This window comes from Ornithorhynchus anatinus, chromosome 15 (assembly GCF_004115215.2).
Source record: "Ornithorhynchus anatinus isolate Pmale09 chromosome 15, mOrnAna1.pri.v4, whole genome shotgun sequence".
Lineage (NCBI taxonomy): Eukaryota > Metazoa > Chordata > Mammalia > Monotremata > Ornithorhynchidae > Ornithorhynchus > Ornithorhynchus anatinus.
Genome location: NC_041742.1, coordinates 4,185,528 through 4,203,729, shown reverse-complemented (window position 1 = coordinate 4,203,729; position 18,202 = coordinate 4,185,528). Strand labels below are relative to the sequence as shown.

Below are 18,202 nucleotides of genomic sequence, written 5' to 3'. Positions count from 1 at the left end.
TCGGGGGAGACAAACAGACAAGAACAGACAAGTGCTTACTATGTGCAGAGCACTGTTCTAAACGCTGGGGTAGATACAGGGTAATCAGATTGTCCCACGTGGGGCTCACTTTTTTTAATCCCCATTTTTACAGATGAGGTAACAGGCACAGAGGAAGTGAAGTGACTTGCCCAAGGTCACACAGCAGAGAAGTGGTGGAGTTGGGATTAGAACCCACGACCTCTGACTGCCAAGCCCATGCTCTTTCCACTAAGCCACGCTGCCTCTGAATAAGGTGCTACGGGGGTGGGTACCGCCGTGCTGATTCCGGGCTGTTCTGAAGGGGAGGAGGTAGGAGCCACTCCTTTTTATCGACAGAAACATTCAGTTCATGTTTCTACATACCTCGAGAACCTCCAGTGGCTTTCTTCCTTCGATTGTACATACTGAGTGCTTACCGTGTGCCGAGCACTGTACTAAGCGCTTGGAAAGTACAATTTGGCAACAGATGGAGAGAATCCCTACCCAACAACAGGCTCACAGTCTAGAAGAGGGAGACAGCCAACCAAACAGGTAGAGTTGAAGTCCAATTTTTTTAAATGTTATCTGTTAGGCGCTTACTCGGTGCCAGGTGCTGTACCAAGCGCTGGGGTCGATCCGAGCTAATCAGGTTGTCCCACATAGGACTTGCAGTCTTGATCCCCGTTTTGCAGTCGAGGCCCGGAGATGTGAAGCGACCAGCACCAGGTCACCCACCCAACGGGGAAGGGGCTGAGGGGGAATTAGAAGCCCAGGCCTTCTGACTCCCGGGCCTGAGCTTGATTGACGCTGTTTCTAATGGAAGTCATTTTTTTTTTTTCAACTTGCAAAGCCTTTGCTAATGCGCCGAGCGAGGCGGCTGGTTTGGATGCCCAGCCACCGCTGCACCAAACAGAAAGGCCTCACCGTTGGTTTTAAAGCCCTCACTCCTACCCCCCTCCTACCTCCCCGCACTGATCTACCCCAGTCCAGGCCTCACCCTCTGCTCCTCTAGTACCAGTTGACTCACGGGCCCTGATCTCGTCACCAAGATCCCTTTCCCACGTCTTCTCGCCAGCCTGGAAATCCTTCCCGCGCCATATATGCCAGACCGCCACCTTCCAAGCATTACGAGGGTCACACCTCCTCCAAGAGGCCTTCCCCGATTAAACCCTCATTTCCCCTTCTCGCTCTCCCTTCTCCGTCCCCCGTGCCCCTCAACCTGTGACCTCCGGACACTTGATTGATAGTCTCCTCGCCCCCCCCCCCCGCAGCACATGGGCGCATATCTTGACATCAAATATTCTAAATGATTTATTCGTATTCAGGCCTGTCATCCCCTCTGGATTGTAAACCTGTTAGGGACAAAGGGACGTGTCGGCTAATTCTGTTGTGCTGCACTCCCCTCTTGGATCCGCGGACACCCCCGACCCCCGACCCCCACCCGCCCAACTCGGACACGGAGCCGGGCATGTGTACACACGGGCAAGGGGGAAGAGAGGGGAGAGGAAGGGTGATGGGGGGGACAAGGAGAGGAGGAGGAGGAGGAGGAGGAGGAGGGGCGGGGTTGGGGGCGGGATTAGAAGAGGGGGGCGGGATTTATCGGCCCTCGGAGCGGTTGCGGATCTCGGGGTCCGGGGGGTGTCCAGCGTGTCCCCGCGTGTCCGGGTCCGGGCGTGGAGGGGCGGTGGGGTCGCGGGGCGGACTATGAGGCGCCCACCATGGTGCGGTGCGAGCGCGGGGTGCAGATGGTGCTGACCACGGCCGGAGCCTTCGCCGCCTTCGCCCTCATGGCCATCGCCATCGGCACCGACTACTGGCTCTACTCCAGCGCGCACGTCTGCAACGGCACCAACCTCACCGCCGACGACGGGGGAGGACCCCCCGGAGGAGGAGGACCGTCCGGAGGAGGAGGAGGACCCGGAGGGGGAGCCCAGACCCGCCGCGCCCGCGGGGACCTCACACACTCGGGCCTCTGGCGCCTCTGCTGCATCGAAGGTGGGTCCCGGCCCGGCCCGGCCCGGCCCCCCATCTCCATCCCCATCCCCATCCCCGGCCCCCCTCATCCCACCTCCGGCCGGGTCACGCCGGGGACCAAGGCCCACAAGTGGGCCAACTCCATGACAGCCCCCTGGGCACCCGCCCATCCGACATCCTCCACCTTCCACCCTCCACTCTCCATCCTCCACCCTTCATCCCCACCCTTCATCCTCCACCCTCCACTCTCCATCCTCCACCCTTCATCCCCACCCTTCACCCTCCACCTCCACTCTCCATCCTCCACCCTCCACTCTCCACTCTCTACCCTCCATCCTCCACTCCCTCCATCCTCCACTCTCCACCCTTCATTCATCCATTCATTCAATCGTATTTATTGAGCGCTTACTGTGTGCACCCTCCATCCTCCACTCTCCACCCTTCATTCATCCATTCATTCAATCGTATCTATTGAGCGCTTACTGTGTGCACCGTCCACTGTCCATCCTCCACCCTTTACCCTCCACCCTCCACCCCCAGCCTCTCCCCCGGGCCGTCACCGAGACCCCGGGGATCTCCCCTTCCTCCCCTCCGCCCCCTCCTCCTTAGCCCCCGAGCTCGACCCCATCCCCCACTTTCCTTCTTGACAGATGGGACCGGAGAGAGGGAGGGTGGGAGGGAGGGCGAGAGAAAGAGAAAAGAAGGGGAGCGGATGGGGAGGAAGAGGAGGCAGGGAGGCGGGGAGGAAGGGTTGCTTGGCAACCGGTGTCTGTGAGATTGCCATGGGAACCGGCCGTACTCTGGAGGGGACGGTCGTGGGGAGGGGGCTGGGCGGAGGGGGTTGGGCGGTGGAGTCAGCTGGGTCCCTCCCGCCTCCCTGGGAGGGATGAAGCCAAAGGTCAGGCTGACCCTCCCCTGCTCCTCTTTGGGAACCCCGGCCACCTTTAGCTCCGGAATTTGCCAAAACCGGAGCCGGGGTCGTAAAAGGACACAATCCCGGACCTGGGGGAGACAGTAAGGCCTCAACCTGCCTAAGCCCCACCCCCGGGCCCCCCACCCCCTGCCACCTCCCCCCCAGAGACGGTCTTCTTTCTCCCTTCTAGTCCTAAAGATCCCTAGTGGACATGGCAGTTCTCCTCCGGGCGCCCGCCGGGGGTTTCTTTCATCCCCTTGGCGGTTGGGAAGTTCTTCCTTGGGTCTGCCTCAAATCTCACATGCTGCAGCCGTAGCAGCCATTGTGGTCGTGGTGTTGCAGTCTGTCTTTACGGAGGAACAGGGAAGGCGATAGACATAGACGGTGAAGTGCACCGTTGCCTCCGTTTTCCTCTTTCTGGGCAGGCTAGGTGTGTCCCAGTACCAGATCTCTCCCGTTTTCCTCGGTGATTTCTCCTTTTTTTCCTTCTCCGATCTTAAACGTCCTGTTCTTCTCCACCCCTCCTTCCCATCCCCCATGCCACAGCGATTTCAAGTATAATGGCTGGACTAAATGGTCTGTTCGCTTAATTCTCGATATGTAATCAGGAGCCCCAGGAACACATTATCAACCAATAAAGCATGTAGGACATAGACCCAGCCTTTCCTTTTCATTAAACACAAACACACACACACACATTCTTTTATGCAACTAGTTAGATATTCACACCTATTCGTTTCAACTAGAAAATGCTCACCCGACTCAGCCCTGTGAGCCCCCAAGATGGAGTGTTGGGTGCCACGTAAGGAATTCTAGTGTTTCAGACGACAGCCACTCAACTTCAAAACCCGCTTTGCAATCCACCCGAAATGCACAGTTAGAACTGGGCACCGCACAACATCGTTTGGATTCAGGGCCTTCTGAACCCCTCTCTGCTCTCTCCACTCCCCAAAAGAGTGAAATAGCCCCTGGTTCTGAAAGAAGCGCCATCCCTCTCTCATTTACTAATTGATCATCGTCATTAGAGGTGATTAATATGGCACTTTCCTGGCCTGCCTCATGGCCAACTGTACCAGTAATTCGTTGTCACATCTATGCTCATCCCGCCAGCTCCACTGGGAAGATGAGAAAACCAGATGCAGAGAGAGAGGAAATGGGGATTCAGATGGTGAACCTCCAGTCTGTTCCCAAGCCTTGTGAACGGGGTGGTTTCTCGGTCATAACGCAACGCTCGCACCTTTGATGGTGGAGACCCGCTGAAAACATTTGGGAGGACGAGGGGGGAATCAATGTTCATGGTGGAAAGGCGGCTTTGAAATGGTATTGTGGAATTCGGCATTTTTACAGGGACCATTACAGGGACCTCCCATTCCATTTTAAAACTTTGCAGAGGTATCTTTCTTATCTCATAAAGACACACCTAAGCAGCAGCCGTGCTGCAGCTACCAGTTCCTCAGCCTGCCTAAAAAATTGATGAATAAAACATAAACCGTAGAGTACTTTGATTCACCTGAGCTTTTTTTTTTTGGCATTTAAAATGGTTTGCTTTAACCTGGATCCAAAAGGAAGAAACGTGTTGAATGCTTAAAGCCTTAAGAACAAGCTGCAAAAAGGCTAAATCTCTGCACCGTCAATACCGAACCTTGCAACAGTAAAACCCTGGGGTTTCCACTGGAGCACTACTTAGAGGTTTTCTGGCAACTCAGATACAGTGGGCTATCTTCCCGGGGTGTTTATCAAGAACAGACCTCGCCACCCCAGAGCACAACCTGGTGCTCTGTGTATTTAAAATTTTCCAGGCAATCTGTCAGCCGGGCTTTCATGCCGAGATACAGTGAGGAGAATATCTATGGCATGGAGGCAGAAAAAGATTCAGTTAAAACACCTTTCCCCCAAGCTCTAGACTGCCACATGTATCCCACGGCACTCTAGTGGTCATCTTGTGGTAAGATGGGGAGAAAGCACTAGGGGAGGCCAGAGGAAGAGTGGGTGTGGATGGATCTGTGCCCCTTCCAGAGGGTCAAAGATCAACCTACAGAGTCTGGAAAATGGGCGTGGCTCAGGGTTGCTCAGGGTAGAGCTACCAGTCATGGAGCTGCAGACACCCTCACCTCTGCCACTCTCCTGACTAGGAGTTCTGCTCCCGAGGAGGGCACCTGACCCAAATGGCAGAGCTTTGGTCCAGCGGAAATTGCCGGACTAGTCTCCCCTCCAGCTAAATGCCCTCTAGTCTGGAGGGGGAGAGTAGTTGAAGTGGTGAAAGGGAAGCCCGGGGAGGAAAGAGGGGCTATGAAGAAGCCGTGTTTTCTTCATTCACTACACCGTACGCTCCTTGAGGGCAGGGACCGTGCCTACCGACTCTCTCGTACTGTACTCTACCAAGCACTTTGTATGGTGCTCTGCACCCAATAAGCGCTCAATAAATTACCACTGATTGATTTGATGGGGCCAATTTGATCTGGATTATTAGCAAAGTGAAAACCCATCCTAAGTCATCAGCGAAATGACCACTGTCATCATCCGGCAAGTTCTAGGTGCTGCTCATGAAATGGCGATAGAACTGTAGCATCCTTGGGCTCGAGGGACCCTCAAGATAATCATCTGGTCCAGCCCCCCTGACTCTGGGCAAGTGAGTCCAGGAGATACAGCTAGCAATGCCACGGCCTCCCTCTGTAGCCTTTTCTGGGGTATCGTGTCCTCCTATCAGAGAACTCTGTTAGGGCAGTGTAACCCACTTCCTCCTGTCAGGCCACCTGTGGATAAGGGGGATGTATGTGTCAGCTCCAGGTTCCAAAATGCCCATCAACTGACAGGCTGAATGGCGCTGAGCAAAGCGTGGCTGCGCCTGGTTCCCTCATGGCCGCCTCTGCCCCTCGCCATTGATGAGAAGCAGCATGGCATAGCCAAGAGAGCGCGGGCCTGGGAGTCAGAAGGTCATGGGTTCTAATCCCAGCTCTGCCGCTTGCCTGCTGTGTGACCTTGGGCAAGTGGCTTCACTTCTCTGGGCCTCGGTGACCTCATCTGTAACCTGGGGATTGAGACTGTGAGACCCACCTGTGTCCAACCCGATCTGCTTGTATCCACCCCAGTGCTTAGTACAGTGCCTGGCGCCCAGTTAGGCACTTAACAAATACCATAATTATTGAGATCGTTATTATTTCTTCTCTGGGCCTCAGCTATCTCATCTGTAAAATGGGATTAAGACTGCGAGCCCCATGTGGAACAGGGACTGCTTCCAACCTGATTTTGTTCCCGGGCTTAATACAGTGCCCGGCACATAGAAAACCCTTAACAAATACCACGATTATTATCACTGTCGAATTGGCTTCAGTGAGGATAGCGAGAGGGAAGGGGAAGCCAAGGGGGCTGGGTAATTGAGAGGCTCTGAGTGAACTAGATGAATAATGATGTGCCTGAAAAAAAATGTCTCTTTCTGGACATCGTGAAGCTGTGAACTTTCCCAGGCGAGGGAAGCGCTTGCTGCAGTGATCACAGATTCCCAAAGAGTGGAACATCTTTCCTCCCCCCTAACCCATCACCCTTGGGTCCAGGTCCACAGCCTGTGATGGGCGTTTTTGGACACTGAGATGAGATTGGTCTAGTGATCGTCCCCCCACGTGGAAAGGAGGAGGTGGCCCAGAGGCAGGGATGGGGGTCGGGGCGGGGCATGGACGTAGCGGGTCGGGTGAGGAGGAGAGGCCCCAGCAGCAGTGGCAGGAGTGGCACAGGAGAACCTTATTAAAAGCACGACTCCTCCAATAGGCCTTCCCTGACTAAGCCCTCATTTCCTCTTCTCCCACTCCCTTCCATATCATTCTTGGATTTGCACCCTTTATTCACCCCTCTCTCAGCGGGACGGCACTTATGTACATAGCTGCGATTCATTCATTTAACTTCCCCTCCAGACTGTAAGTTCTTTGTGGGCAGGGAACGTGTCTACGAGCTTCATTATATTTTACTCTCCCCGGGGTTTAGTGATAATAAAGATGGTATCTGTTAAATGCTTTCTGCCAAGCACTGTTCTAAGTGCTGGACAGGGCTCTCCACAAAATAATCACTCAATAAATGCCACTGATTGATTAGGAGAGACGGGCAGACACTGGGAGAAGGGGGACAATGCAGAAATAATAATGATAACTATGGCATGTGTTAAGCGCTTACCCGGTGCCAAGAGCTGTACAGAGCGCTGGGGTAGATGCAAGAAAATCAGGTCCCACAAGGGGCTTCCGGTCTAAGGATGAGGGAGAACGGGTATTGAATCCCCATTCTGCAGATGAGGGAACTGAGGTCTAGAGAAGTTAAAGTGACTTGCCCAAGGTCACCCAGCAGGTGAGCGGGCAGAGCCGTCATCAGAACCCTGGTCCTCTGACTCCCAAGTCCCACGCCCTTTTCACTAGGACATGCAGCTTCTTTGAAGTAGCGGCGGTACCATCAGGGAAGAGGCAGTGGAAGAGGAGACCGGAGGGCCGTAGCCTCAGCAAACCTGGGGAAGAGGTAGGAATGTCCAGGAAACAGCTTGGCCCCCACAGCTCTCTCTCTTCCCAGCCCCTGAGGGGAATGAGGTGGGGTGGCAGTGTCTGGTAACTGACAACCCTGCTCCATTTAGCTGGCAAACGGGAACTAGCCCATTTGGAAGGTGAGACATCACCGAGGGCAATCATGCCAAGCTGTTTTGCTGTGCAGCCTTCTCCCAGGGCTACCCAGGATATTCCGAAAACCGGCGCTTCTGCCAGGTACGTGTTCCCAGACCTGATCATCTGGAGGCACTGGCGACACTCCTTCTAGAATCTAAGCGGGGAAGTCTACATTGGATAAATCGACTAAAGGAAACATCATCTATTCAACTCTCAGATGGGTGCTTGGGGCTAGTTGGGCTGGATGCGTTGAAGGAGAAGAGAAAGCCATTCTCTCTTGGACAAACACCGAGTTTGGGTCATTTAGCAGTGGACTGGGTGGGCATCCCGCAAAGCCCAAGCCACCACCACCCACTGACTTGCGAGGATGACAGAGCCTCAAACCTGCCTAGTCAACAATGCAGGGCGAAAAGGAAAGAATTTCTGTCGTGACCTCACTTATCTGCCCTTCCCTCCCGGAGCACACCTCTCTGCTCAAACCCAGATGCCTTTGCTAGGAACAAAAGGAACCAGCCAGTACAGCTTTCTCCATCAGTATCAGACTGCCTGTCCCACCGTCACAGTGAATTTGGCAAGTGGCCTCAGCTGCAGGAAGAAATAATACCCTTTATCAGGTCCAAACTGATTACTACATTGTGATCACTAGAATTACGAGTTTGAGTCCCACGAGGGAGAGAGTCTCTTTAATTCCCACTTGTGTATTTTCTCCCAGTGCTTAGTCAGGTGCTCTCTGTACTAACTACTATTATTAGTAGAGGTATTTCTTTATTACTCAGTATTAGTATTTGTTATTAATACTGTTAATAGATGTGATTGCTACTGCTGATTTTGCCTCTGCCTTAGGGAGGACAGGGGCAGAGGCAAGGAGCTCACTGTTTCATTCAATCGATCAGTGTTACATACTGAGCCCTTACTGTGCAGAGCACTGTAATGAGCACTTGGGGGAGTACCATTTGATAGAGATTCCCTGCTCACAAGGAGCCTATAGCTTAGAGGGAGGAGCTGTTCCCAGTTCTCCGCCAAAAGTCCCACCTCTCCAGCTAGGACTGACAGAAAGTGGTGCCTGAGGAAGATGCTAGTGAGGAAAAAGAGGAGTTTCAACCCTTACCCAAGTCTGAGCCCACACTCTATCAGAGGGACACTCCCTGGCCCTTCCCTTCATCCCTCTTCTCCCCTCCATTCACTGACTGAATTGTTTATTCAACGGTATTGGTCCGTTGCTGAGTATGGCTGAAACAAATTACGAGATGCTACGGAAGAGTCTAACAGAGGATCAAAGAGACACAATCCCGGCCCCCAAGGGAGCTCCCAATCCAAGATCGGGGTGGGGAAGAGAAAAGGGCCGTTGATGGACCCACAAGGGAAAATTGGAATGATAAAAACAGCCAATAACATGGGAAATGAAGGGCAACAGTGAAAACCAAAAGCGCTCATGCGGTTTATGGATATGGGACGGTTTCCCGGCTCGTCGTCGTAGCGATGGGCCAGTCCCTAGTCCGGTGGCCACAGACAGGCTCAGTGTTCTGAACGTTTGTCCGATCTGCTGTTTCCGCCTGCCTGCCCTCCTTCATTAACTTCCTCGGCCCCGGCAGGACGCCCACTCCACTAAATCATTCGCTCCTTGAGGGCAAGGCTTGTGTCTACTAACTCTCTTGGAAACTCCCGAGTGCTTACTACAGGGCTCTGCCCACAGTAAGTGCTGAGTACATGCCACCGATCGATTGAATGAACAGGAACGTTGACACCACATCAGCTCTGGCTCCTGTTTTGGCCTGCCCAGCAGGTTAAGGAGAGCCTAGATCTCCCGTCATATTTATTGAGCACTTAGTGTGGGCAGAGCCCTGTACTGAAGGCTTGGGAGAGAACAATAGAACAGAATAACAGAGTCGACCAGTTTGAGTCTGGCTCCTCACACCCTGAAAAGGCTTAATCATGCTCTCCAAACAGGCCCGAACCCAGCCTGGCTGGGACCCCAGGGGAAGGCCTAGAGAAATGCTAACAAGCCACATTTTCTAATGATGCTAAATGACCTCGTCCTCTGGGAAGCCCAGTTTCCACACTGCGGCAGAGCCTTTCAAAAAGCTGAGGGTAGGGAAGTTGGCCTGTTTTTAAAATACATCCTTTCCATGCCTTCCTTGGGCTGCGCAGGGCTCAATCAAGCTCTGGGGATGGACCGGCACTGTGAGGAATGAAGGGGGAAGAGCAACAAGGAGAGAGGGAATGCCAAGAACAGAGCAGCATCCCTTCTCCTGCCACTCCCACGAGATTCACCTACTTCCTGGCCTCCCGGGAAAGTGACCCCCATGCCCTGCCTGGGGCTGGACCCGAAGCCTGTGGTCAATGTTTTCATCTGCAGGTGTGCAGGCTTGGGTCCTTGGGAGCAGAGAGGTCAGGGCCAAGTCACGGTCACCAGAGAGTTCTAAAGAGTGGGAAGAATCCGCCAAAGCCCGCTTTGCCTCCACCCCAGCATTTCTGGTACTATTCATTCATTCACTCATTCATTCTATTGCATTTATTAAGCGCTTCCTGTGTGCAGAGCACTGTACTAAGCGCTTGGAAAAGGGCAATACAACCATAAAGAGTGACAATCCCTTCCCATAACGAGTTCACAGTCTATAGTCACTCAAACCCCTCTCCGCATCCCTTGCTAAAGGACTTTGTTGTTATATTGTACTCGCACACGCGCTTAGCACAGTGCTTTGCACACAGGAAGCCCTCAATAAATAAGACTGAATGAATGAATTCTCCCAATCTGTCAAAGAGAGAGGATGGCCAGGAAAGACCACCTGATGCCCCGCTGGAAAGGAACTCTAGGAACTCCTCTTTCTCCTCCCCAACATTTTCCTTAGACTGCCTTCTCCCTGGAGATCCTGAAAAATAATGGTATTTATTGCATATTTACTTTGTGCCAAACACCATGCCAGATGCTTGGGTAGATATGAGGTAATAGGATCAGACAGATCAAATAGGCTCACAATCGAGGAGGAAGGGAAAGATTTTACAGAAATCTCATCCCCATTTTACAGAAGAGGAAACTGAGGCTCAGAGAGGTTAAGTGACTTCTCTAAGATGATACGCAGGCCAGTGGCAGAGCCGAGACTAGACTCTGGGCCTCCCTACTCACAGTCCCGTGCCCTTTCCACTAGGCTAAGCTGCCTCCCTTCTCTGCTGGGCCACATGCTGCTCTACCGAGGATAATTTAAGGGCTGTCAGCGCTCTGACTCTGAGACGAACTAAAGCTGGAACAGCACAGCAGCCAGAGGCCGCTTCTGATTCTCTGAATCACCGTTCTGCCTGTGCTTCCCTCTCACTTAGGCTGTGCTTCAGACTAATCTCGGCAAATAAACAAGGGAGGGGAGACTGGAGTGAGGGACGACTGAGGCAGTGCATCAGAGATTAGATTTCCTGCCTGAACAGGTAGCTGTTGGCCAAGGGACCACCCCCCACCCCAAATCTCCCACCGTCCCCCATATGTTTTACCAACTTCTTTCTTCCTCTTAAAGAGGCTCATCCAGGGCATTTCCAGGAACCGCTCTGGACTCTGATAAATTGGGCTGCAGCGGCAGCTCCTGGCTGATCCCAAGCAGGTCCGTCAGTCCATCCGTCTGCCTGTCTTGCCTACACGATAATGTTTGGTCCTCTTAAGATGGTTATGCTGAATTCTTCCCTTTCCAGGGGAAGAGTCTAGGAATGGGAACCGTGACCTTCCCAAATAGGGCTCAAAATCAGATACAGCCCAAAGGTGTGGTGCCCTAATGAAGTCTAAAGTGAGGGCTCTCACACACCCATTTTTTTGGCTCAATATGTAACAATTAATAATAATTATAATGATGATGATGTTATTTGTTAAGCACTTACTATGTGCAAAGCACTGTTCTAAGCACTGGGGGAGATACAAGGCGATCAGGTTGTCCCACATGGGGCTCACAGTCTTCATCCCCATTTTATAGATGAGGTGACTGAGGCCCAGAGAAGTTAGGTGACCTGCCCAAAGTCATTCATTCATTCATTCAATAGTATTTATTGAGCGCTTACTATGTGCAGAGCACTGTACTAAGCGCTTGGGATGAACAAGTCGGCAACAGATAGAGACAGTCCCTGCCGTTTGACGGGCTTACAGTCTAATCGGACTGTCACACAGCTGACAAGTGGTGGAGCGGGGATTATTGTTACACCCCACAAAATCTCTGAATATCACAGTTCATTCATTCATTCAGTTGTTTTTACTGAGCACTCACGGTGTGCAGAGCACTGTGCTAAGAGCTTGGGAAAGTACAATACAACAACCAACAGACACATTCCCTGCCCATAACGAGTTTACAGTCTAGAGTAGGGGTGACAGACATTAATATAAATGAATTAAATTACAGATATGTATGTACTCTCCCCACTCTCTAGACTGGGTTCAATTTCATTATGTAGTGTCCACCCCAGCTCTTAGTACAGTGCTAGACGCATATCACAATTATTATTAGCTCCCAGTGAGATGGGCCTGTCTTCTCCCTGAGGCTAGCCTGGACCAGCCTTTCACCCCATTGTTTTGCAATGAGAATTCATGTGCTACTCAGCAAGCTTCCCGAGAGAACAGGCCCTCCAAATTAGGAAGCTTTCTCCAATTAGTTTCTCTTTCCCAAAGTTCTATTCCCCAACTACCACCTCAGCACTTCTTCACCCAAACCACACTTGTGAACTTGTAATCCTCCATAGCTGTTCTCTACATAGCGACTTAAACGGTCCTTGCTATCTAAGCGCTGACTATCCACTTCTCTTTCTTCCGCCTTTCTGTAATTTATTCTGTGTCTGCCTCCCTCACTAGATTGTAAGGTCTTTGAGAGCCCGGATTGTGTTTACTAACCCTGTTGTACTCTCCCTTTGGCCTGGAACTCCCTCCCCCTTCACATCTGGCAGACCACTGCTCTCCCCTTCTTCAGAGCCCTTCTGAAATCACATCTCCTGCAAGAGGTCTTCCCTGATTAGTCTCCCATCTCCCCACAACCGCCTCTTTCCCCCCACGCCCCCAACATCACGTAGGTTCATATTTTTATACTCCATTACCTTCCCTTAGGTCTAATTCACTTTCGATACTTCTTATTTATCTTCAATACTACTAATGTATTTTCAGTACGATCGAAGGATTGAATTCTTTACTGTTTTAGCCTTGGGGGAACCAGCCCTCCACTGGTAGGCTGACTATTGGAAAGAGAAATGTGATAGTGGACAAGATTTTAGTGGTAAATTGGCCACGAAAGATGGCTTTCTGGCTTGCAATCTTCTGTTCCCGTGCTGGGAACTAGGTGGCCTGTGCATTATCAGTTTATAATTAAAATGCAATGGGGGAATACACGTGGGCTTCAATTAGCCAGCACAACCCTGCTTCCGGCTTCCCCTAGCCTCTGAAAGGCTGTGATAACAAGCTCGCATTTATGGTCAGAGTTCTCCCTGGAGCAGTGCATTGTAGCGGGCTCCCATCTGAGTCCTTCACTGAAGACTTTTTTTGCATCTGCAGTTTGGCAAACCACACAAAGGCGCTCTGATTTCCAGTGATGTTCACCACCTCGCATGTGAGAAATGGCTTTGGGGGCTTCTCAGCCCCCCGATTACTGGGCGTTCGTCAAACTCCAGATGCTCGATGCATCGGAGTGGCTGGCACCGGCTCAACCATTCTGATCACTGCTCTCTTTTTCCTTCGTCTTTGGCCAGTCTCTTGTGGTTGCTCACAGGTTTCTTCAGGTCAAGCCTCTGGGACGGCCAGTCTGTCCTCTCTTGCTCCTTCCCCATCCTTCTCCTACCTCACCAGCCAGCTGAGGTCTGTTTCTTTTCCCATTTAACTGTCTCGGGGCTAGGGCTCATGCTGCTTCCTCCCCAGTAGCCACCCCTTGATCTGGGGGAGGAGAAGGTTCAGTGTGGGGCGGGGGGAGGCTGAGAAGAGGGATCCCTTTGCTGGGTTTCCTGCATCTCCTTTCTCCTCTTTCCTCTGTCTATTCCACCCTCGCTTATCCTGGTCCAGCATCTATTTATTGGTTGGTTCGTCCAGGTCACTGGAGCGGCAACTCCGCCCCCCACCCCCACCCCACACCCCAACCCCAGCCTTCCGGGAGCTATGGGCTGTCTGAACAATTGTCCAAATAATTCACTCAGGATACACAACCAAATCCAAGTCACTCAGACCTTCCCCTCACCCCACAAGCAATTTTTGGCCTCTTTAAAGCACTCAATCCCTTTGTCCTCCTCCTTCCTTACCTCGCTGCTCTCCTACTACAACCCAGCCCACACACTTCACTCCTCTAATGCCAACCTACTCACTCTACCTAGATCTCCTCTTATCTCTCCGCTGACCTCTCGTCCACATCCTGCCTCTGGCCTGGAACACCCTTCCTCTTCCTACCTGACAGACAATTGCTCTCCCCAATTTCAAAGCCTTATTCAAGGCCCATCTCCTCCAAGAAGCCTTCCCTGACTAAGTCCTCATTTCCTCTTCTCCCACTCCCTTCTGCACTGCCTTTGCACTTGGGTTTGCTCCCTTTATTCACCTCTCCCGCAGCCCCACAGCCCTTATGTCCTATAGCCATAATTTATTTATTTATATCAATAGCTCTCTTCCCTTATAGATTGTAAGCTCGTTGTGAGAAGGACACATGTCCACCAACTCTGTTATATTGTGCTCTCCCAGTGCTCTGCTCACAATAATTCCCTTGTGGCGACAGGCTTACCTAGTCAAGCTGGAGTACACATCAGAACAACAGCAGAGACATTTGTTTCTCAATCAAGTCACCTTCATCTCTCTGGGGTCGCAAGACTCGATAACCCAATTCCTGCAGATGCCCAAGGGGTCCCGAAACCTTCCCTCTCTCACCCATTTCTAAAATTGCCGGTTCCCTACGACAACGTTCTATGGGTCACTCCCCCGCTTAAGCCTTCTTCCCGTCTCCGGCACTGTACTCTCCGGCCTTACCCAGTTTGAATACCTGGAGGGGAAGGCTGAGGGGATGCTCACCCCACCCTGTCCTGGAACCAGTGAGCCCCCTTGCCTCTTCCCACTTTCCTCCCTGCTGCCGTGGCCTGTTCTCTGCCCGAGGCCCTGTCTCTTGGAATTCACCAGCCTGGGGTCCTGGCCCCTCAGAGGGAGCAGCGGCAGTGCCAGTGTCACCATTTGGCTGTCCATGCACGTGCAACTGTGCATCCTTGGATGAGGTCTCTCTCTTCCTAGACTAACCCTACCTGGCCTTGCCTTTGGCACACAGCGATCGCAGTTGGTTCCATCGCTGCTCTGTCGTTTCAGCTGCCAAATCCACCCAGACCCAAACTGTGGGGGTGGAGGTGGCGAGGCCAGGGGGTGGGGGGGTGTCTTCCAGCAAAATGTAGATGTCAAAAGGCAGCCCGGGGTCATTTTGAAACTCTAGCCCTTGGATTGTCACTCCCGTTGCCAGGGAAGAGAGACCCTTAATTGTGTCCAGTCACCTGCCCCACCCAGGGCAGTTACAGTTTCTGCTTTGGGTCTGGGCAGACCAGTGTTGGGGTTCAACTGAAAAACTCAAAGTGCTCCATGAGCACCTCGTGTCTGGCACTGCCAGCCTCACAGATAGTGCCAAAAAGACTGCTGAACACAGAGGAAGCTGGGGAAGACAGATGCCTTCAGGATTCCTTTTCCCTCTGAGATCCCATCTCGATCCCTGGGGATTTGGAACGCCTGACACCTTGCATTCTCCACTGGCCCTGGCTATTCACGGTGATGGCTCAGCAGAACCTAGATATGGATTTGCACTAATTGCCTCGCTCATTAATTTAGCCATCACTGAGCTGGGCCACAAATGTATTCTGAGTAGCTGGCTATGCTGCTTCCCTCTCCATACTCACTCCCTCACTAGAGCCCACCTGCACATATTCAAGACAGGTGAAAGGATCTGGGGGATAATCCTTCCACTTCTCCCCACCTTGGAAGTCTCTGTGGCCAATACCGCCTCGGCGGCCGTGGAAGGGAGCGAAGAAAGAACCATCCGTCAGCCCCCAAAAGCCTAGGGACCCGTTGTCCTGGCCTTATGTCAATCTGTAGATGAGTAGAGAGGAAGCCAGGGAGGATGGGCAGAAGAGGGGAAATCTATGCATTGGATCTCATTCTACTTAGGGAAGGCACTTAATAAAGCTCGTCATAATAAGAATGATGGTCTCTACTACACATTTGCAAAGTGCCAAGCTCTGGGGCAAATTTAAGATCATCAGCTCAGGCGGTCCCTGTCCCACGTGGTCTCACAGTCTAAGAGATAGGGAGAATAGGTATCATCCCCTTTTTACAGATGAAGAAACGGAGGCACAGAAGGTTTAAGGGACTGGCCCCATGTCACACAGCAGGTCAGGGTGCAGTGAGGATTAGAACCTGGGACTTCAGACAGCCAAGCCCATGCTCCTTCCACTAGGCTGCACAGGGTGTTTTTACTGGCCGACCCTCCAGCTGTGCTGATATAACAGTAATAATCCTGGGTCATCTGGTAAAAAGCTGAGCTCTTTGCAAGGCTGAACTGGCAAGGCAGATCTGGCAGGCATGAAACTAGTTTCATGGAGCTTGACTAGGAGCTTGGTGCTACCTCTTCCCAGGGGAAGCTTACCGCAGGATTGGCCCCTCTAGCAGGTAAAATGGGAGATACACAGCCTCAGGCGGAACAGGGAAACCGTTTCCAATGCCCACTGTCAGAAGCAGATCTGTGATCCCATCTATGAAATGGGCCTTGGCATATGTCTCCCTTCACGTGCTGTCATTACTCCATTTAATGTAGCAGATGCCGCTTAGCAGCTTGGGTACCGCATGCCATCGGGCCGTCCTCCTGCCAACACATGTTTGCCATCCTTTCTCACTGAAACTCCAAAGACTTCTGATGCTTTTGCCTTTGAAGAGAAGGGATGGGAAGCCCCGGAAGAGGTTCAAGTGACTAAAGCCAACAGGCTCCCCCTGGCCTCACTCTCTTGCCCAACCCCAATGGTGTGTTCCTACATTCATGGGGATATGTATGTGTGTAGATATATACATGTTTATATCCAGCCTTTCTAAACTTCCATTTACAATGTAGAGGCATGGTCATTCTGCTTTGGCCAGGGTCCTCAAAATGTTCCCATATACACACTTCTATCTGAGCTCAGAGCTGGTACATAAATGACTGCATTTGGGTGTCATGCATTATTTGGTAATAAATTGGGAGTGATAAAACCCATGGAGACTTACTCCCCTGTGGCATTTTCGTTTAAACTCCAGAGGGGTGCTGGGAAGGACAGCAAGAGAGAGGAAACTAATCTAGTGCTGAGCGCAGTGATAATAACAATAATAATAATTGTGGTATTTTTTAAGTGCTGACTATATGCCAGGCACTGTACTAAGCACTGGACTGGATATAAGCAAGTGGGGCTGGACGTAGTCCCTGTCCCACATGGGGCTCACAGTCTCAATCCCTATTTTAGAGATGAGGTCACTGTGGCCCAGAGAAGTTAAGTGACTTGCCCAAGGTCACACAGCAGACAAGCAGCAGAGCTGGGATTAGAACCCAATTCCTTCTGACTCCCAGGCCCGTTCTCTATCCACTAGACCATGACGCCGCTTCCTGAGCAAGGGATCAAGAGATGAGATCTGGACCCTGCTCTTGGTTCCATTGAAGCTGGTGACCTGAGACCCCAAGGTGGAATCTTTTCTTTTTCCTCGCGAAGAGTGGTGGAGGGTGTCTCCTGTCAGGAATGACGGGCAAAACTCATGTCTGAGACTGGTTCAGAGAATATGGGAGAAGGAATCCAGAAAGGGTTGATCTCTCAGGCCATCAATGGTATTTGCTGAAAACCTACTGTGTGTACAGCATGATACCGAGAACTTGGGAAAGTGCAAGAAAAGTTGCTGTCGCGGGTCCCCACCTCAGGGGAGAAGTGGGGGGTGTTTAGGCTGAACCCACTTTCTCAAAGAGGGTTGGGGAATCCTCTCTCAAAAAGATACACAGATCCGTTTATGTGGCTCCTTTTCCAGTAATAGTAATTGTAGTATTGGTAAGCTGTAGGCATCATGTACTTTACTATGCAATAGGGTAGATACAAGATAATCAGGTTGGACACAGTCCCTGTCCCTCATGAGACTAAGTAGGAGGGAGTAAGATTTGATTCCCAGTTTACAAATGAGGACAATGAAGCATAGAGAATTTAAGTGACTTGCCTGAAGTCACACAGGAGACAAGTGATGGACCCAGCATTAGAACCCAAGTCTTCTGACTCCCAGGCCCGCGCTCTTTCTATTAGCTCACCCTGCTACTTTTCTGGGGAAGAACAGGTAAGGGAGGGCAGAGCAAGCAGGAGGTAAACTGAGGCTCCTGGGACTTCAGTGGACTGCCAGACAGCCAAGACCCTCATTTTACTCCTGGTCGTCCTGCAGGGAGTGTGATCCCAGGCCCAGAGGAGTCTCCCACACTCCCCCATCTGTCCAAATTCACCAGAGGCGGGAATCCCCCAAACTGCCTAATAAAACCTAGTGCTTTACTCCAGGACTGTCCCGCCACCATCTATTAGCCAAATTGGGCTTCCAGGAAGGGAACACTCAATGAGAATTTGCCAAAAAAATCTAGCCCTTTAAGGAGGCCACATATGGAGCGGCATTTTGACCACCCTGCCAATTCCTTGTGCCTGACTAGAAACCAGCTAGAAGCCAGAGACCCTGTGTTTC

The 18,202-nt window shown here is 51.8% G+C and overlaps 1 protein-coding gene across 1 annotated transcript in view; it reads left to right on the top strand.

Annotated features, from left to right (window-relative positions):
* Nucleotides 1–1,642: 1,642 nt before the first annotated feature.
* CACNG4 (calcium voltage-gated channel auxiliary subunit gamma 4) overlaps nt 1,643–18,202 on the top strand; it is a 34,850-nt gene continuing 18,290 nt past the window's right edge. The window contains exon 1 of the mRNA XM_029079651.2: nt 1,643–1,995. Within this exon, the coding sequence (XP_028935484.1) occupies nt 1,719–1,995 (277 nt within the window). The 5' untranslated portion in view covers nt 1,643–1,718. The remainder of the gene's footprint in view (nt 1,996–18,202) is intronic.